We start from the raw sequence: 21072 nt of genomic DNA on the forward strand, positions 1-21072 counted from the left end.
GCATGGCAGCGGTGCCAGGCAGGGCTTGGGGACCTCTGCATGGCAGCAGTGCCAGGCAGGGCTTGGGGACTTGTGCACAGCAGCAGTGCCAGGCAGGGCTTTGGGACCTGTGCATGGCAGCAGTGCCAGGCAGGGCTTGGGGACCTCTGCATGGCAGCAGTGCCAGGCAGGGCTTGGGGACTTGTGCACAGCAGCAGTGCCAGGCAGGGCTTTGGGACCTGTGCATGGCAGCAGTGCCAGGCAGGGCTTGGGGACTTGTGCACAGCAGCAGTGCCAGGCAGGGCTTTGGGACCTGTGCATGGCAGCAGTGCCAGACAGGGCTTGGGGACCTGTGCATGGCAGCGGTGCCAGGCAGGGCTTGGGGACCTGTGCATGGCAGCAGTGCCAGACAGGGCTTGGACAACTGTGCATGGCAGCAGTGCCAGGCAGGGCTTGGGGACCTCTGCACGGCAGCGGTGCCAGACAGGGCTTGGACAACTGTGCATGGCAGCAGTGCCAGGCAGGGCTTGGGGACCTGTGCATGGCAGCGGTGCCAGGCAGGGCTTGGACAACTGTGCATGGCAGCAGTGCCAGGCAGGGCTTGGGGACTTGTGCACAGCAGCAGTGCCAGGCAGGGCTTGGGGACCTGTGCATGGCAGCAGTGCCAGGCAGGGCTTGGGGACCTGTGCATGGCAGCAGTGCCAGGCAGGGCTTGGGGACCTCTGCATGGCAGCAGTGCCAGGCAGGGCTTGGGCACTTGTGCACAGCAGCAGTGCCAGGCAGGGGCTGGGGACTTGTGCATGGCAGCGATGCCAGGCAGGGCTTGGGGACTTGTGCACTGTAGCCCATGCAAGGGGGGCACAGCCAGATGTTGGGGGTGCAAATCAGCTGTTGGGGGATGCAACCCCACTGGCACAGAGCTATAGGGTGCAGGGCTGGTGGGGACAGTGGGCTGTGGGCCCATCTGGGCAGGGGGCTCTGCATAAAATGCCAGCCAGGGAGGGCGTACAGAGTGCAGTGCCGTCGGGGTTGGGGGGCTGTTGGGTGCAGTGCCAGCCAAGAAGGCACAACAGGGCACAGTGTCATGGCGAGGGGCTATGGGGACCACCTGAGTGCAGCCCAGGAGCAGGGACAAAAGCAGAGAGCAGGCAGTAGCAACAGGAAGAACCCCTGACACCCATCCAAAGGTGCTGGGCCACCCCTCAGCACACAGAGCTCCCATCTCCCAGATCCCCTGGGACAGGGATTTGGAGCTCCCAGGCTGTCCCACGGCGAGGACCAGCATCCCCCAGCCTGCTGTGACCTGGGCAGGGGGAATGAGCCGTCGGAGCGGGGCCGGGACAGCACAGCCCAGCCCAGCCCGCCTGAGTCCTCCCTCCCCTGCAGCGAAACACCCGACTCCTTTCCAGCCCGTCTCGTTCCCGGCCACCGCAGCTCCGTCTGTTCCCGTGCCAGCGCCTGGCACCGAAGGGTTCATGGTGCCGTGCAGGTCTGGGGCGGGGGGGACGGGGGGGGGGCATTTGGGGACTTGTGCTGGCCTTGGGCTGCCAGAGGGGGTGACAGTCACAGCCTGCTGGGCAGCTGGATGTGCCCCCACAGATGCTGAGGACGTGGGTCCTTCACCCAGGTGAGGTCTGGAATGGGAAAAAATGCCCCCGGGGATGTGCCAGGGGTCAGGGTTAGGAGATGGAGCCCGCAGATCAGTCCGTGGCTCCCTGGCACGCAGCCACAGCCCCAGCGCCCATCTCTGGGATCACCCTGCCCATGTCCCCACAGTCCCCAATCCAGCGGAGGCCCCGACTGGAGCCCCTCTTGCCCCAGCCCCTCTGCCCTTCCCGGTCCCTCCCGGGGGCTGTGCTTGTAGCTGGCGTGGCCAAGGGGCAAGTCTGCAGCGGTGATGAGATGCAGCTCATTATCCCTCATTAAGAGGGCGGGGCGGCTGTCGGAGCCAGGAACTGGTTCGTGCTCCCTGGGGCCAACCTTGCCAGGCTGGCAGAGATCCGGCTGTCCCAGGAGACCCGGGTCCCTGATGTCAGGCAGCCCCGGCTCCCCTGCAGCCCTCGCCACCCTTCAGCCCCAAAGGTCCCCCCTGAGCACCTCAGCACCTCCAGGAGGAGCACAGCAGATGTGTGGGTTCCCTTCCAAAGGCTGTGTTCCCACACACACAGGTAAAGCTCAGCTCTGGGGATGTCGAGCCCTGGGAGCTTGAGGGTATTTTCGGGACAGTGGCTCCCAGTGCTGCTCTGGTAAGGTGGGATGTCCGTGGGCAGTTTTTGTCTCACCATCCAGGTGAAGCTTCATCCTCACAGCCCAGGAGAGAGCCAAGAGCTGCCAAACCCCCTGCCCAAGACCCAGCTCACTGCACTCTGCCTCTCTGGACTCCAGGCACCAAGGGAAGGTGATGAGCCCACAGCTGGGTGTGAAGGAGGTTTGAGAATGTCCTTCTCCACTTCCCTCTCCCTGTCTGTCTGTCCCCAGACCTGCAGGGCAGGAGGCCCATCCTGCTGGGCTGCCTGAGGGATGCCATCGCAGCTCCTGCTCTCCAGCAAAGCCAGCAGGACTCGCTGTGCCAGCCTGCCAGCGAGCCAAGGGCTTTGCTCCATGGGCTGCCCATGGTCCCCATGCTCATCCCATCCACACAGAGCCTGTGGCAGGTAACAGGGCTCAGTCCTGCCCCGAGGTGACATCCCCTGCCACAAGGGCCCTGACACCACTGGCCACAGGCTCAGAGGCTCCAGTCCAACCCCTTAAGTGGTGCCATCACCACCAGGCTCCAGGCTGCTTGGCCATGAACCAACCCTCTGGTTTGTCTCTTTGGGGGCAGGTTTGGGTCCCACAGCCCCTTTGCAAGGCTGGCAGCCCCCCGAGGGGTGGGAACTGTGGGACTCAGTGTGGCTTTGCTCCTCTAAAAGGAGTTGGACCTGAGGGCAGGTGTCCAGGCACATCCAGCTGACCAGCAGGGCCATGCCATGCTCAGTGACCACCAGAGGGTAGCAGATGGTTGGAGCTGTCCTGCTGCGGGGCAGGGGATACCCAAAACCCACCTCTTATCCCACCCTGTTTCTCCTGGGCCATGCCCCACCACCTTCTCCAGCACACCTCATGCCTCTGTCTGGATGTGTAGCCCCCTTAATGCCCTTCCTGGTCTCCCTGTGTTGGTCTCTGTCACTCCCTAAACCACTCTGAGGTGAACAGTGCAAGGTCCAGGTGTGCAGCACCCACAGAAAGCCCTCAAGGAAGGGTCCCTGTCCCAGGACATTGCCCAGGCTTCACCTGGGATCTTCTGGGCTGAAAGCTCAGCAGAGACCCACCAGCCTGGAGAAAAGGGGACTCAAGGAGAAAAAACTTCAGTTTTCCACTATCTAAAGAAGGGTTGTGGGAAAGGGAGATAGAGCAGTGCATGGCAAAAGGACAACAGGGGCTGCTCCACATGTCAAATGCCACCATCAAAGCCAAACACACACCCAGAGCAAAGTGACCTGCTGGATTCTGGGTCCCAGGCTGGGAAATCTGGAGGGGGATGGATTTTTGGTGGTGTTAAAGAGCTTACTCCCCAGTTCAGCTTCAAAAACATCAGCTAAAACCAAGGGTGGGATGAACAGGAGAAAGTGCTTAAGCTGATAAAGGAGCCCAAGTCCTGCCCCACCAAAGGATTTCTGCCTCTGTTGTGCTTCTCAGAACACTACCCACCTCATTTGCTCAACCACAATGTTTATAACTTTAGAAAAACCCCAGAACTAAATTCCCTGTGGAGTTCCTGACTCTGAGCCGCAGGTATGTCACACCGGTCCAACGAGAGAATCACAGAAAGGGAGTAAAGAGTTCAGATGAAAACCAATTAAAGCTGAGCAGCTGCCAAACTGGAGGCTTAATGAGCCACAGGATGCTAAAAATCCAGGGAGTAGGTGAAAAGCTGTGCATTATTTGGCACTGCTGGGCACGCCTGTTTGGAGAGGTGCCACCTAAAAGCACTGGGAGGGGGTTTGGTAGTGTGAGCACACGTGTTGTGCCACTGCCACACCTCAGAAGGGCCTCCCAGCATCACCCACTGCCTTTGGAATAGTTACCCCCATCCCTGGAAGTGTCCAAGGCCAGGTTGGACAGGGCTTGGAGCAACCTGGGCTAGTGGAAGGTGTCCCTGCCCATGGCAGGGGGTGGAACAAGATGGGTTTTAATGTCTCTTCCAGTACAAACCATTCCGTGATGATCCACAGTGGGAGCAGGAGAGCCCAGCTGGGCTGACCTGTAGAGCTCAGCTGGCCCCAGCTGGGCCGTGCCAAACTGCACCAACACATTCCTGCCCCTGTGCTTTAACTGCAAACCACCTCCCCTCCTCCCTTCACCTCCTGACCTCCAGCTCGGGGCACCCAGTGCAGCTTCTCAGCCCCAGACACGGAACAAACTCTCTGGCAAGACCAGGCCTGCGTCAGCTTTGATGTTTGGGATGTTTATTGCTCGCTCGGTGACGCTGCACGGCGTGGCTGAGCACACAGCCCGGTGGGGTGGGCACAGATCCTGGTGGGGTGGGCACAGATCCCTGCAGGATGGGCACATATCCCAGCGGGATGGGCATAGATCCCAGCAGGATGGGCATAGATCCCGGCAGGATGGACACACATCCCAGCGGGATGGGCACACATCCTGGCAGGATGGGCATAGATCCCAGCAGGATGGGCATAGATCCCGGCAGGATGGACACACATCCCAGCAGGATGGGCATAGATCCCAGCAGGATGGATACAGATCCCAGCGGGATTGGCACACATCCCGGCAGGATGGGCACAGATCCCGTTGGGATGGCCACACATCCCAGCAGGATGGCCACACATCCCAGCAGGATGGCCACACATCCCAGCAGGATGAGCACATATCCCAGCAGGATGGATACAGATCCCAGCAGGATGGACACACATCCCAGCGGGATGGGCACACAGCCCGGTGGGGTGGGCAGAGATTCCAGTGGGATGGGCACATATCCCTGCAGGATGGACACCCATCCCAGTGGGATGGGCACACATCCTGGCAGGATGAGCACATTCCCCTGCAGGATGGGCACACATCCCAGCAGGATGAGCACATTTCCCAGCAGGATGGACAGAGATTCCGGCAGGATGGACACACATCCCAGCAGGATGAGCACATTTCCCAGCAGGATGGACACACATCCCTACAGGATGGACATGCATCCCAGCAGGATGGACACAGATCCCAGCAGGATGGACACAGATCCCAGCAGGATGGACACGCATCCCAGCGGGATGGACACGCATCCCAGCGGGATGGACACACATCCCAGCGGGATGGGTGATGCAGAGCAGAACGTTTGGGGCACTCGGGCCCCGCTGGGGTGGGGGTGAGCGGTGCCCCCAGCAGCCCCTGCCCCGGCAGCCCCCGCTGGGCACAGCACTGGGACTCCCCCATCTCTGGAGTACTCTGGGGCAGGGTGGGCAGGGAGGGGCCGGTGCTGCGAAGCCGCAGGTGGCTCTGGGTGCCGGTGAGGGTGGTCACGGCGGGCGTGGGGAGGGTCTGGCAGCACAGCCTGGCTTGGGCAAGCCCTGGGCGAGCAGAGAGCGCAGCTCCTGGTGCCTCACTGCGAGTGGATGAGCGCCCCAGCACCCTGCCCAAAGCCAAAGCCCTTGGGACCGAAGTTCTTGGCATAACAACCTGCAGAGGATGGAAGGGAGAGACAGGTAAGGCTGGCACCCAAGCGGGCACTCACCCCAGAGCACACACTGCCTGAACAGGACAGGGTTTGCCACATTTGTTGGGTGAACAAGGAGGCCCCAGGCACAGCAGGAAATTCCCTGGCTCCACTTACAGCCAACCCCATATAGAGCTGCCAAGGCCACCACCTCCCCAACTTCCAGGCCATCCTGGGTCCCTGCACAGGGATTTTCACCCCCTGCTACCACCCTTCAGAGCCCAGGACAAGCCATGGGACAGGTGGGACTCACCTTTGCAGTAGATCTCCCCATCTTTGTCTGCCAGGGTGGTGGACTCCAGGCTTTTGCCACACTTGGCACAGCGGAAGCAGGACTTGTGCCAGGACTGTGGGACAGGAGCAGAGCCTGGTCAGACACCCCCCAGGGACAGGGCAGCAGGGCTCTGGCTACCAAACTGGCTCCCTTCTGGTCCTGACCCAAAGTGGCTGGCAAAGAGCTCTCAATGGCATAAAAGTTTTTTTCTGGAAAGCTCTGACCTCCCTGCCCAGGTGGGAAGGTACAGAGAGGAAACACCAGGGGTGGTCACTGTTCCCATGCTGAGCTGGTTTGGGGACCTTCTGCCCACACTCACAGAAGTCACTGGTACAATAATTTGTACAATAATTTGTGAGGAGCACTCCCCCTCCTTCTTTGGGGATTGTTCTCTCTCAACCAGTATGATAAGTCCCCTCTGTTATCCAGCTGAGACCCACAGCTGCTGGGCATTAGCCTGGGGGTGGCAGCAGGGTTGGCAAACCTGCCCCCACACCACCACAGCTTCAAGGAAGGCAGCAAATGGACAGGAAGAATGCAAAAAACAGAGAGTGTTTAAAAATAACCCCCCCACGCAGAGTTCCAGCAGTCCCCTGGAGATAAATGAGCTCAGAGCCTTCGAGCAGACCTTGAGTAGCCAGAGCTGCTCACAAAGGAATTTAAGTAAACACTTTGGAAAACATGAAACCTTTTTTGGAAGAAAATGTGAAATTAGGGGGCTGGAGGAGGAGGTAGTGGATGGAGTCATCCAGCAAACATTAGCACATGAAATACATGCTCTGGAATCCTCTCTGGGTTTGCTTGAGTCTAATTGTTTCACCAACTTTGGTTCCCTGTAAACATTGAGGCCAGAAGCTGTTCAGGAAGCCCAGATTGTTGTTTAAAGGGTAAGTTTGACTTCTGACCCTGGGCTGTCCCTCAATGTGTCCCTCACAGGTCCCTGCACTGCCAGCTGGGGACGACCATGCTGGGAGGCCCCTTCTGCTGACCAGATGCCTCCTCTCCTTGCTCTGGGGACAGAGGACAAGCACAGCCCCAGGAGGACAGAGCACAGCAGGTCAGTGAGTGACCACCATGTCACCAGTGAGCTGGTGAGGCTGTCCCAGCACGGCCACCCCATGGCACAAAGCCAAGTGGCCTGACCTGGTGACCCTGGCAAGCTCTGCAGATGTGCCTGACCTTCAGGCAGGGTCCTCACCTGGGGTCCCAGGGCTGACAGCATGGAAGGTGTCCCATTCCTTGCAAAGGGATTCCCAGAGCTGGGCTGGGATAAGGCCACAGCTCAGGATGCAAAAGATCCTGATGAAGTGATGGATTTGACATAGGAAGTACCAGAGCTGTTTACAGTGTCCTTCACACCCAACCCTGAGCTGACCCAGTCCACCAGCAGAGCAGACCAAGGGAGATGCACCAAACCCAGGCTCACACCTCCAACAACCCTGCCCTGCCTATGGGCAGCACTGACCACGGGAAGTCAACCCCTGCCCCAAATCTGGGCTGCAGCATCCCAGCCTGGGGCAAAGGGTGGAGAAGGATCAGAGGATGATGCAATTCTTTCAGTTAGCAGTGGCTGTGGCCATGGCCCATATCACTGCTCATCCTCCCTCCCCATACATCTCCAGCAGGGACATCCATGCTGACATTTGCTGAGCAGGGCTCTGAATTTAATATTTACATGTATTTCTCTCCCATCTACAAGCCTGTGAGAGCACTGCAGTCTGGGCAACCTGATTTTCAGACATGCCAGGATCTCCTTTTCGTGCCAGGCTTCCAGGTGAGTGTGGCCAGCAGACCCCAAGGCCAGCCCTGCCTGAAGGCTCTGGCAGCCTGTGGGTCAGGTGAAGCCCCTCTGTGTAGGTGTCCCTGCCACACAGCAAGCTGTGCCACATCCATCCCATCCCACCCCATCCCATCCCATCCCATCCCATCCCATCCCATCCCATCCCATCCCATCCCATCCCACCCCATCCCACCCCATCCCATCCCACCCCATCCCATCCCATCCCATCCCATCCCATCCCATCCCATCTCATCCCATCCCACCCCATCCCATCCCACCCCACCCCATCCCAATCCCACCCCATCCCAACCCATCCCATGCCATCCCATCCCATCCCAACCCATCCCATGCCATCCCATGCCATCCCATGCCATCCCATCCCATGCCATCCCATCCCACCCCATCCCACCCCATCCCACCCCATCCCATCCCATCCCATCCCATCCCATCCCATCCCATCCCATCCCATCCCATCCCAATCCCATCTCATCTCATCCCATCCCAATCCCATCTCATCCCATCCCATCCCATCCCATCCCATCTCATCCCATCTCATCCCATCCTATCCCATCCCATCTCATCCCATCTCATCCCATCCTATCCCATCCCATCTCATCCCATCTCATCCCATCCCATCCCATCCCAATCCCATCTCATCCCATCCCATCCCATCCCATCCCATCCCATCCCATCCCATCCCATCCCAATCCCATCCCATCCCATCCCATCCCATCCCCCCCTTACCTTGCCAGCTCCGATCACCTTCTCGGCTGCGTACACGGCCTGGCCACAGCGAGGGCACCCATCAGATCCTCCCACCTTCTGGGCCATCCTGGCTGCGTTGGGGTTGGTGGGTCGGTGGGGCTGACCCCTGTGGATGGCAGGGACACCACGGTCAGGGGTGCACAGGCAAGATGGACAGGGAAGAGCTACAGGATCCCAAGTCCCAGCCCAGTTTTGAAGGGCTTGGAGCTTCATGCACAGTGTGTTGAACCCCATGGGAAGTTCAGCCTGAGGTCTGTGTGCTGAGAGGGGGTGGGCAGTGCTCAGGCAATGGGGACACGTCCTGCCCAGCCCCATCTCACCCAGCAAACAGGGCTCAGTGGCTTTCCCCACCCCAGAGCAGCACAAAGGCAGAGCAGCCCACGGCTGGGAGCTCAGCATGGGTGGCACTGCCAGGCAGCACAGGGCAGAGATGGGGGAGAAGGGGCCCACAGCAGCCCCAGCTTCTAAAACAAGCCTCAAACTCACTCTTCATACTTGATTCCCAGAGACTCGCCCTTGTCAGTGCTCAGGGTCCCTGCTCCCATCCCGTAGCCATAGCCCTTGGGGCCGTACTTCTTCCCATAGCAGGACTTGCAGTAGATCTCCTCTCCATGCACGGCAACAGTGGTGCTGTCCAAGTTCTTCTTACACACCACTGGAAAAGAGGGGAGGGTGTGCCATCAGCCTGCTCAGCCAGAGCTTGCTAATTAGCTGGGGGAAACAAGTCCTCACAGGGATGGCACAGCTCAGCTTTCAAGGAGTAAGGAAACCCTAGACAGGATCCAGTTGCAGGAGCTCATGCAAACCAGCAGAGATAAGGATCACAACAAGAACATTGTCTGGCTTTAAAAGGAAGCAACCACCAAAGCCAAGAGGTTGATACCAAGAGAAAGCTCTGTTAACCCTCTGGGTGCTGGTCTCCTCAATTTTCCCTACAAATCACTGCAGAATTCCCAAGCTCAGGGATGCATGTCCTGGCCCCACACCTCACCTGAGGCAAACACACAGCAAGAAGCACTTGGGGCAAAGAAATGTTAGTAAATTAATTTTTCCTGGTTAGATGGACTAACAGCAGCCCTGTGGCCATCACCACACCCCAGGCACTGTCAGGGCTTTGCACACTATGCACAGTGACCTCTCCAGACCCCAAGACTGATGGAAATGCTCGTGTAACAAGTCACTCCTGGTCCATGCCTTGGCTTGAGGGGGTGTGTAGGGTGGTCTCAGGTGAGGGACACAAGCTCAGATGGGTGTTGGAGACCTTGGGGTCAGTATAGGATGTAAGATGGGACAGGAGCAGACAGCAGCCAGGCTCAGGGGCCCTGCTGAGCCTATCCAGAGCTTGAGCCTGGGCCTGGGCTCAGGCCTTCTCCTGATTTTTAGGTTTCACAGAACAGTTTGGGTGAGAAGGGATCTTAAAGACTATCCAATTCCAAGCCCCTGCCATGGGCAGGGACACCTCCCACCACCCCAGGTGGCTCCAAGCCCTGTCCAAACTGGCCATGGACACTTCCAGGGATGGGGCAGCCACAGCTTCTCTGGGCAACCTGTGCCAGGGCCTGCCCACCCTCGCACAGGGAAGAATTTCTTCCTTATATCTAATCCAAACCTCTCCCCTTTCAGTTTGAAACCATCTCCCCCTTCCCTATCACCACCTGGTGTGTGAAAAGTCATATAAGCACCCACAAGGTACTGAAACACCATCTCCTGCCTCAGCTCTGATCACAACCACCCTATGGGCTTCCAAACCCTTCCTGGAACACAGCCCTGGAGCAGGAGGTGAGCAGCACCCAAACTCCAGGTGATCTCCAGTGTTTCTGTGCCCTGTGCAGGATCCCAGCCCCTGGAGCAGAGTCCACAGCGCTGCCACCAGCCCCAGGCAGATCCTGTTGCAGCTGCCACACAGCCTTCCCCCATCCTGCCTTGCACACCTTAAATGTCGAGGCTTCCAGCAGCCTCTTGGCCAGCAGAGCAGTTCCTGGGCCTTTACCAATATCCCAGGAATGCAAACACAGCGGAGCTCCACCCTCAGAGCAGCACAAAGTGCAGCACTGAACACGGGCCCCGTGACTAAATATGGTGCTTCTCCTCCAGGAGCTGCTGTTGGGAGAAGGAAGTGGAAAGGGAAACATCTCCTGCCATCTAAGGATGCTCTGGCAGGGTCCTCTCCTGGCAATGCTGGATGGCAGGAGGTGGAAGGAGAATGCATTCCTGTTGGGAAAGACCAGCACTGGTTAACTGGTCCCATTGCTGCCAAGCTACTGGGCTGCTCTTGGGGTTCTGCATGACCCTGGAGCAATGCTGAGCTCAGGCAGACCCTCAGGAGGGTAGTTTGGGAACTTTTACTGGCACAGTCACAGGGCAGACCCTCAGGAGGGGAGTTTGGGAACTTTTACTGGCACAGTCACAGGGCAGACCCTCAGGAGGGGAGTTTGGGAACTTTTACTGGCACAGTCACAGGACAGACCCTCAGGAGGGGAGTTTGGGAACTTTTACTGGCACAGTCACAGAGCTTTGTTGTGAGCTTTGTCTCAGGGGTGACAGTGAATGATCTCAATGGCATCTGAATGGACCTGGAGCTCCAGTCTAAGCTCTCACAGTCCCTCATCTGTACCCAACCCAGAGCTTTGAGAGGCAGCAGAAAAATTCTCTCCCCAGCTCCAAGGTTTCAGCATTGCAGAAATTCCTGTGTGCTGCTCTCAGAGTTAAGGACCCTTTGTTTTAATAAGAGCAGCTGAGTCTCTCCACAAAACAATTAAACAAGAGCTGCCTCTGCTTTCCAAGGCCAAGCAGGCTCCTTACAGCACATTTCTGCTGTACTACCCTGTCAGCTGGATGGAGGCCAGCAGTCCATCACCAAGTCTCTCCCTGAGCTCTAATGCACTGTGGTAGGTTTGGCTCCTTCTGCGTGATTTTTTTGGCAGATCCGGTCAAAGTATTTGTTATTCTCCCTTAAAGATAAGGGTTTCAAGTTCCCTGGTGAGGCCCAAATGCAGCCCTGGGGAACAGGCTGGGGATGCAGGAGCACCACCCACAGCACTGGGACCAGTGGGCACCACGGTGGGCTGGCACATGAGCTGGGGAGCCCAAAGCTGGCACGGGCAGAGCTGCCGGGCATGAGTGGAGTGTGATCATGTCCATCTGCAAAGCACAGGGACAGGACCTGAGCTCAGCACCACTCACTCCCCAGGGACTTGCTTCCCTGAGCATACACTGGATGACCTTTTTCCCCACTTTGGCTGTGTATTCCCACCTGGAAGTAATGCCTTTTGCCTCATTTCATGGCTCTTGGAGGCCTGCCCTGCTCTCTGGGTGCCAGTTTCCCATGGCAGCAGCTTTCCCTGGCAAACCAGCTGTGTGCACAGGGGGCAAGGGCAACACTCCCCACCCTCCTTATCTGAGGGTGCAGAAGAAACAGGACTTCCTTCTGCAGAGCAGCTGCAGTGAGGACTCAGCTGCCACCCCCTCCCTGCCAGGGCAAACCTCTCCACCCCAACTCCTCTGCCAAGGCAAGTTTCCAGCCTGGAAAATCCCACAGCCAAGAGCTCCTGGCTGGCACTGGCCACCCTGGACACTGCCCAGGGAGCAGGGACACAGCAACAGCCTCTCTCCCTCACACACATCTGGATCCAGCTGTGTGTGCTGCATCCCAGGCCAATCAGTATCCAGGAGCTGGGCCAGATGGACACAGGAGCAAGGCAGGGATCAGTCATCCCTGGAGGCTGCTGGTGTCTCCCTGCTGGAATAGCTCTCCTGAGGTTATTCCTGAGTGTGCCTGTTTACAGACCCTGCTGCCAGTATGGAAAAGATCCTGTCTATGCTCCCTGCTGGGATGGGATGGTGAGACTGGGACCAGGGGACTGGGATGAGCTGGGAAAATGTAAACCTCAGTGGGGACCAGCTCTGAAGATGCACTTCTGCTTCTCCATGGCAGGTGAAATGTGTTGAGGAGTCAGCAGTGGACACAGGAAACCTCTGTGCTCCTAAATTCCAGGATGTTTAGGGTTGGAAGGCACCTTCAAGCTCATCAGTTCCAATGCCCTGCCATGGGCAGGGACACCTTCCACTAGACAAGGTTGCCCCATCTCATGTGAGCACAAGAGAACCACCAGTTCTGGTACATGACAGTCTTCAGGGGCAGAGGGAAGAAATGTGGTAACACACAGGCTGAGGACAGAGGTCATGCTTTGATTCACACATCTTGCAGTCCCTCTGGACACAAATGTCCCAGGCTTAAGGAGCTGCTCTCATCACTAACACTACTGGCCCTGGTACCTCCAGAGGGAGGGGAAGGGTGTCTGGGGACCTGCAGCAGGAACCCAGCAGTACTTGTAGGATCCCACAGAGCACAGGAGGAACAGAGCTCGGCACTGAGTCACTCACAGCTCAATCTTGTTCTGCTGCCCTTCCCTGCAGGTGACACTTGGGGCCAAACATACAACAGAAACACTCTCAGCAACAGTGGATTTGTAGGCAGGGCTGGGGGTGATGCTTCAGCACTTCTCAGGAGGTCTTCCATCATTAGACAGGACCACATCTCCTTCCCATTATCTCCTGGGACACAGGGGAAGCTCCCAGGGCTCAACCACCTTTTTGGTGTGGGAAAACCACATAGGAGACTAAAGCATCACCTCCTGCCACCACTGCTGGGAGAGTCCCTGGCTCATGCTCTACTCCTCAACATCTGGACACACACTAGAGGACCCAGCCTGGCCTTCCCCTGGGGTAGGGACAGACTAAATCTTTATGTGGGTGCTGCCTGAGGTCTGCCCCAACAGCTTGGGGTGTCCTGGGATGATCCTTCAGCAGAACTGACTTCCAGGTCTGGAGGGAAGTGGAGTCCCTGCCACGCAGCTCCCACAGCCAGACTGTTTGCAGAGAAATCCTAACGGGCACTGCCCCAGCCCATGAACAGGATGTGACGGGGCATCCTGGCAGCAGAGAGCCAGGAAGCAGAGGGGGGGATGAGGGAAGGGCTGGTACTCACTGCACAAGAAGCAGGACTTGTGGAAGCTGTTGCCTTCACATTGCACCTCCTCGGCAAAGTACACGGCCTTCTGGCAGACCCCACACTTCTTTCCTCCTCCCCAGTTGGGCATCCTGCAGGGAAAGCACAGGCGGGCTCAGGGGCAGGGTGGGAGGTCAGGCAGGGCACTGCTGGGCAGGAGCAGGGACGGGGCAGAGGGAGTGGGCACATCCCAGCTGGAGCTCCAGCAGCTTTCCCGCATGTGCCCAGATCCCCCGTGGACATTTGCTGTGTGCACAGACCCACAGGGTCCAATTAGCAGAATGAGCAGAACTCAGGATGCCCATGTGACCCATTGCTACAGTACCCAGCAGTACCAGCTGCCTCCCAGGGACCACCAACCCTGCCAGCAAGGAGCAGCAGAAACCCCCTTGTCCTGGCAGCTGTGGGACCTCACAGCTCCTTTCAGTGCCAGGAAAGGGTGGAAGTGGAACACTGTGAGGTGATGTTTGCACCTGGTGATGGTGCTTACAGAGGCACCCATGGCCCCAGCACCCCTTGAGAAGGCACCCACAGCCCCAGCACCCCCTGAGATCCCAATGCTGCTGTTCCACCCACCCATGGCCAGGGGAGCTGAGTGTTGGTGCTGGAGACTGAGAGCTGTCACCCCCACTGGAAACAGTGCCAGCCTCTCCCCCCTGACCAACTCAGCCACTGCAGGGCAGGGGTACAGTCAGGGTTGCCTGGATAGCAGGGTCTGACCCCTGGCACCACCAAACAGAAGGCCCTGGCACTGTGTCCCCACAGCACCATCAGCTTGTGCCTTGCCTGGCCAAACACTCCCAGGTGACCCAACCTTGGGCAGCTCAGCCTCCTCCAGGGCTGCAGGCACAGCCATGGAGGCTGGAAAATCAGAAATCAAAGGCACAGTGCAGGGCAAAGAGCTGAGCACCAGCCTGAGCTGCCATCCTGCTCCTTGGCAGGACATAAATGCTTCTATTTCTCTCTGCTCTTTCCTGACCTGTCCCTGATGAGACACAATCCAGAGACCCCTTGAGCTGCTGGACATTTGCAGATAACCCCAGAATCCTGTGAGCACAAAACACAAGCAGCAGAGCTTCAACTCAGAGGGGCCTTGAGACATGTGAAGGCAACTCAGTATAAACCTCAAGACATTCAAACAGCAAAATCCTACATGGAGATACTGAGGGAGCCAAGTTGGTGGGATGTGGCCAAGAAGAAGCTAAGAGGATCTCACAGCAACCTATGGTTGCAAAGACAATAAACCACTTTTTGGTGGGGCCCAGTGATTCAAGAAAGGTCAATGGGCACAAGCTGCAGCTTGGGAGGTTTCCAGAGGCCTCCTCCATGTAATTACACTCTATAATTCTTCATTCTGCTCCCATGTGGGGACAAGCAGCAGAAGTCACACACCCACAGCTACATGGGACTGACTCCTGAACAGCTTCCTGATTCCCAAACTGCTAAAGCAGCAGGACAAGGTCCCCAAAACCAACCCTCATTTTCCCAGTACATGATGTGCCAGCCCACCACGTGTACAGGATCTCATTGGTCACTCAGTCTGGCTGTGTGGAGATGAGAAAGGGGCCCTGGGTCTGCTGGAACACACCAGGAGCCTTCGAACCCTCCTCCTGCAGCACAGCCAAACCCCTGGGTCACCTTGGGCAGCTCAAGCCCCATCCCAGGGTCTCCAGTCACCCACCCAGCAGCTGAGCCAGTGGCTGTACCAGCTGGGGAGGTGGGTGCTAAACACAGCAGGACTGGGGGCTCTATAAACATCAAACAGGGAGGGGGGCCACAAAGCTCCACAAACCCTCTGCTCACAGGCACAGTGACATGGGAAAATTGAGTTCTTCATAGAATCTCCTGAGCTGGAAAGAACTCACAAGGATCATCCAGTCCAACTCCTGGCCCTCCTCAGGACATCCCAACAATCCCACCCTGTGCCTGAGAGTGTTGACCAAGCACTCCTTGAGCTCTGGCAGCCTTGGGGCTGTGCCCACTGCCCTGGGCAGCCTGTTCAGTGCCCACCCACCCTCTGGGGGAAGAACCTTTTCCTCATATCCAACCTCTCCTGACACAGCTCCAGCCATTCCCTCGGGTCCTCTTCCCTGTGTAAGAGTATTTTGTCAGGGAACACAACAGGGGAATTGATCTCAGCCTGGTTTTAGGGCAGGCAGGGCAGGGGTCAGGGCTCTGCTCTAGCCCAGCTGGATGCCCAGAGGGTCTCAGAGAGGGACAGACAGATGGAGGGTGCCAGGAGCAGGGGCTGGGCAGGCTGTGCTGGCTCCAGGGGTGCCAGGAGCTCTGTCTGGGGTGTGACACAGCAGCCAGGAAGTCTCTTTTCAAAGGCCCTGCAGGCTGGGGCTTCCCACTGTGCCAAATCCCTCCCTTCCAGCCTGATCCTTCCAGTCCCTGCCTTTGGATTGCCTTAAAAGGACACAGTTTGTTTCTCTCCAGAGCCTATTTTTCCCCTGAACCAGGAGGAGGGCTTGACCTGGCTCAGGAATTTCCTTGGAGGGCAGAAACATCCAGCAGCATCCCCTTGCCAGTCCCTGTGCCCCCTGCATGGTATGGGGCCCACCAGCCCCTTTTGCCCCTGTGCCCACCTGTGTCAGATCCCACATCAGGAGTAACACAACCCTGGCTACACCTTCTCTGGGTCCTCCATCCCTTTCCAAACATGACAGCTGACAGACCCCACCTTTGGGATGACCCAGCCCTGGTTTTGGGGGGCTCCACATCCCCTTTCCAAACATGACAGCTGACAGACCCCACCTTTGGGATGACCCAGCCCTGATTTTGGGGGGCTCCACATTCCCTTTCCAAACATGACAGCTGACAGACCCCACCTTTGGGATGACCCAGCCCTGGTTTTGGGGGGCTCCACATCCCCTTTCCAAACATGACAGCTGACAGACCCCACCTTTGGGATAACCCAGCCCTGGTTTTGGGGGGCTCCACATCCCCTTTCCAAACATGACAGCTGACAGACCCCACCTTTGGGATGACCCAGCCCTGATTTTAGGGAGCTCCACATCCACACGAGGGATCCAAACGCTTTTGCTACTTATTTTCCTCACCCACCATGGGAGGGTCACAGGTGCCTCTGCACAGTTTAAACAACAACATCCATGGGATTTTGGCAGGTGACTCTCACCACGAAGCACAAATGCAGCCCCAGCAAAGCCACATCCCATCAAGACCTCCTGGCACACACCAGGATGGACTTTCTGAGGGGAGAGACCACGGAAATGAGTTTGTCCTGGGGATCCACGTGAGAGCTCAGAGCTGGGCACAGAGAATGCCCAAGAGAGGACTGAAGTTGCTGGGAATTCCCTCTTAATCCACAACATCCACACCACATGCTGAGAGTCCAGCAGGACACAGAGAGGCCAAAAAGCAGTTTGTGCTCCAGGTCAGTATCAGCAGAAAAAAAGGAATAGGAGCACACTGTTCATGGAGACTGGGACCTGTACCATCCCTCTCAAAATCAAAGTCCTCACAACAGCCATCCAGGCAGAACCATTGTCCCAATTCCCCATGTAATGACCACTTTAAGATATGCTGGAGTGTTTTCAATCCTTTCAGCATTTTTTTCAGAGTGCATTGCATATTTTTCGCAATTTTAACACTTAGTGACCTCACTTGCACTTCTTCAAGTCACTGTGAGCCCCATGGAGAACGAGGAACAGGAGGTGACTGTCCTGCAGCCAACGACCTCCCTGACCACAGGCAAGAGTCATGAAGGGCTGCCAAAAACCAAGATTATTTTCCTTCCTCTTTTGGCTCCACAGCCCATGGAGCACAAGTCCCAGCAAAGAGAGAGCCCCACAGACACCACCCTCTGTGCCAAGGGAGGCTCAGCCCTGCAGCCACTCCACCACCCTCTCTGAATAAGGGAAGGAGCCCCAACACCCTTTAGCAGCAGCTGTACTGCTGGGGAGCACAGACATAGGGGAGGCTTGTGCAGAACCACCCAAGGCTGACACTTGTTGGAGATTAACTCCAATTCCAGTGGCTGATGTTGCTGCAGTTCAGCTCTCTGGGACAAAGCCAGGTTGGACAGGGCTTGGAGCAGCCTGGAAGGTGCCCGTGGCAGGTGAGTGGAACTGGATAACTTTTGAGGTTCCTTCCAACCCAAACCATTCAGTGGTTCTATGAAATATGAGCTACAGACTCATCCATGTTTCAGGGTTGCACCAGTTTGGGGGGCAGTTTAAGCTATGCTGAACCAGCAGCCATAAACCAGTATGGAACCAGTATGGAACCAGTATGGAACCAGTATGTCCTGGTGCTTTGGGGTGTCCTCTGGGCTCTAAGGGGAAGCAGGGGGCAGATGCAGCCAAGCCAGGAGGCAGCAGGGACAGTGGACACAGCTCCATGGCCATGGGAACACTCAGAGCAGGGCACGAACATCCCTGCAGCCCCCAGAATGTCAGTTCAACCCTTCAACCTCCTGCAACAGCTGGAAAACCCTTCCCAAGTATGTGCCCCAGTAATTAATTGCAGAGCAATCACTTCATGCTTGGAGATCACTGAGGAACAGGACACTCATGCTGGCCCACGTAAAAGGGGTTTTTTCCAATGAGAGAGTTAACAGAAGTGAATGACAGAAGAGCACCATCAGTGCTGAACAAAATTCACTCTAAGGATGTTCACAGCAGCCCATGCAGGATTATTACAGGGCCTGGCAAAGGGGAGGAAGCCACAGCAGGAGCCCCAAGCTCTGGGGTCTGATCGGTGCCTTCCAGTTTAAAGAGCAGCTGGCATGGCCATCAAATGGGCACACATGGAGTCACCCAGATGGATCGGGGTGTGGGCAGAGCACAGGAACCAGCTCACCTGTAACAGTGACATACAGGGGACTCTGGGCTATCAACAGCATAAACAAGGATAAATGAAGGTCATGTGTGATGTCAAACTGGTGAGCAGGAGAAGGGCATCCTGAAGCTGGTGAGCAAAGGGACATGGCAAAACACTGGGGTCACCATGGGCATATCAGAGCACTGACCCAGGAGATGCAACTGCATCAGATCAGACATCTCTGAGGGCTTTGCTGTGAGAGCAGGAGGGTCTGAGGTCCAAAATGATGCTCACACATGGCTCATCTGCTCTGTGGCTCCCAAAGCAACTGGGCAGGACTTCTGCTGCCTAAGACTGGCTGTGCCAGGGTAGTATCCATGCAGGGCCAGCACCACAGCAAGCCAGCAGCCAGGCAGGGCTCTCACAGCCATGTGCCTCCAGACCAACCTCAATCACCCACGGATGCTGCTCCCAACTTGGCTTACAAAGGCTACCTGGAAGTTTCCTATCCCAGCTGGGTTCCTCAAGGAAAATCCCAACATTACTCAGAACAAAAGCTGAAGCGTTTTCAGGCGTGCTGAGAAAAGCTACTGATTCCTGCAGGGATGGGATGAAGATCCATAACCTGACCAAGCTCACTTGAGCTTTTGCAAAGCTGTTGTTTCCCCTGGTTGATCACATCCTTGTCTCTTTGTGCTGCCTCCCAGGAGCAGGGAGCTGAGCTCAGCCACTCCAAGGCAAAGTGCAGACAGCAACATCCTGGCTGGAGAGGCTCCAGTCCAGGAGACAGGACAGATCCTGAAGCTGGAGAGACACGGCTAACTGAGCTGTGGGAGCAGGGATGGCACCATCTTGTCTATTCAGCAGTGACACTGAGTGCCTTGTTAGGGGGTAAAACCAGCCCAGGGCTGAGTCCTCATCCACACCACTGCACCTTTCCAGCCTCACCACCAGAAGAATCATAGAACCTCCTGAGCTGGAAGGGACCCACAAGGATTATCCAGTCCAGCTCCTGTTCACAGCACAGCCCCAAAATACCACCATGTCCCTCAGAGCATTGTCCACGTGCTCCCTGAGCTGTCAGGCTTGGTGCTGTGACACTGCCCTGGGGAATCTGTTCTGGTGCCCAGCTACCCTCTGGGAGAACCTTTTCCTGAAATCCAGCCTAAACCTCCTCTGACACAGCTCCAGCTCTTGCCTTGGTCATGTTACTGGTCACAGAGAGCAGAGATGGGAACTGCCCCTCAGGAGGAGCTGCAGACCCCAATTAGCTTTGACCTCAGGCTCCTCTTCTCCAGAATGAACAGACCAACCAACCACAGTTGCTCCTTGTGTGGCTTCTCCTCCACAACCTTCACCAGGCTGCAGAGCCTCCAAAGTCAGTCTCACACCTCTCTACTTTAGCACTGTCACCTCACCCAGTCCAGCCCTCCCTAGATCTGATTCCTCGGTGCTTTTGCCAAGGGCTCATTAACCCCCTCCCCAAGCGCTGGTGGCTCTGAGGTTTGGAAGCAGCCCCTGGAGCTGTACTCGAGCCCAGCCCCGCCTCCAGCGATGCAAATCTCTGTGAAGTGACCCGAGTCCGCAGCAGGAGCGCGGGCTGAGCTGGCTCAGCGTCCTGGGAATGAGCCTTACCGGGACTGCAAAGCGCAGGGACAGCAGAGCCCAAGTTGTGGCGAAGGGACAGGGTGCAAGGACTCTGCTCACAGTCCAGCCAGGGACCACCGCGCTGAGATTCCCCTTTGGAAGGGGCACACTGAGCCGAGGGTTCTGATTTCTGGGGGTCTGGCATCCCGGTGGGCAGTGAGCACGCCTGGATCCAGGCCCACTGGCGGCAGGGCCATCAAAGTTCACCCGATCTGATGCAACCGCTTCGGCTTCCGCATCCCCACCACGTGTGCGGCGTTCGTGCCTCGGGGGGTCCCACCGCCCTGAACCCACCCCACGGGCACACGCGGGGCCTGGGCCCACTCTCCAGCCCCGCACCTCACCCCGGCGGGGTCCGCCGGGCTGGGGGGGCGGAGGGGATGAGGCAGCCCGAGGGGATGGAGGGAGGGATAGAGGGTGGGATGCAAGGGGGGTTGGAGGGAGGGATGCAGGGGGGGATGGAGAGTAGGATGTAGGGAGGGATGCAGGGGGGGCTATAGGGAAGGATGCTGGGTGGGATGCAGGAGGGATGTAGGGGGGATGCAGGGAGGGATGGAGCGTGGAATGCAGGGGGGTTGCTGGGAGGAATGGTGACAACGCCGGGCTGGCGGAGCGGCAGCCCCGGGGACTGGGGTCGCGAGTGGCTCCGCTGCGCTCGGCGGGACCCGGTGGCCGCCCCGACCCCGCACCCACCTGCAGCCTGGCCGGTATCGCTGTCGCTGTCGCTGTCGCTGCCGGTGCTGGTGTCGGGAGCGGCGCTGGGGCCGGCGGTCGCTCGGGGTTTTGTTGCCGGCAGGGGAGGGCGGGTCGCGGGGCGGCGGCGCTCGGAGCCGACTGGGACTGATGTCACGGGGCTCCGCGGAGGAGGGCACGGACGGGCTGGCCCCGCCACCGGCCCCGGGACCCCCCGATACTGTGTCCTCCTGGAACCCTCAGGCCGGTTCCCAATAGGATGTGCCGTTGGTAGCACCTACCAGATGTTTAGGTCGGTGTTTTGTTATGCTGAATGTTTCCCTCTAAATAGGAGTTGCGAGGCTGGAGAGCGCTCTGAGAGCAGCCCTGAGGGGAGGACTTGTGGTGTTGGTGAAGGAGACGCTCAACATGCCCTGGCTGTGTGTGCTGGCACCCAGAAA

The 21072-nt window shown here is 57.7% G+C and overlaps 1 protein-coding gene across 1 annotated transcript; it reads right to left on the minus strand.

The window, feature by feature from the left end:
• Positions 1-4405: 4405 nt before the first annotated feature.
• On the minus strand, positions 4406-20747 carry CSRP1 (cysteine and glycine rich protein 1). Its single transcript, XM_071578747.1, has 6 exons — positions 20633-20747; positions 13487-13599; positions 8986-9154; positions 8479-8605; positions 5934-6027; positions 4406-5643 (listed from the first exon to the last, which is right to left on the minus strand). The coding sequence occupies exons 2-6, from the start codon at positions 13596-13598 to the stop codon at positions 5567-5569; spliced, it is 579 nt and encodes a 192-aa protein (XP_071434848.1). The 5' UTR covers position 13599; positions 20633-20747; the 3' UTR covers positions 4406-5566.
• Positions 20748-21072: the final 325 nt, after the last annotated feature.

This window comes from Pithys albifrons, chromosome 28 (genome assembly GCF_047495875.1).
Source record: "Pithys albifrons albifrons isolate INPA30051 chromosome 28, PitAlb_v1, whole genome shotgun sequence".
NCBI classification, from domain to species: domain Eukaryota; kingdom Metazoa; phylum Chordata; class Aves; order Passeriformes; family Thamnophilidae; genus Pithys; species Pithys albifrons.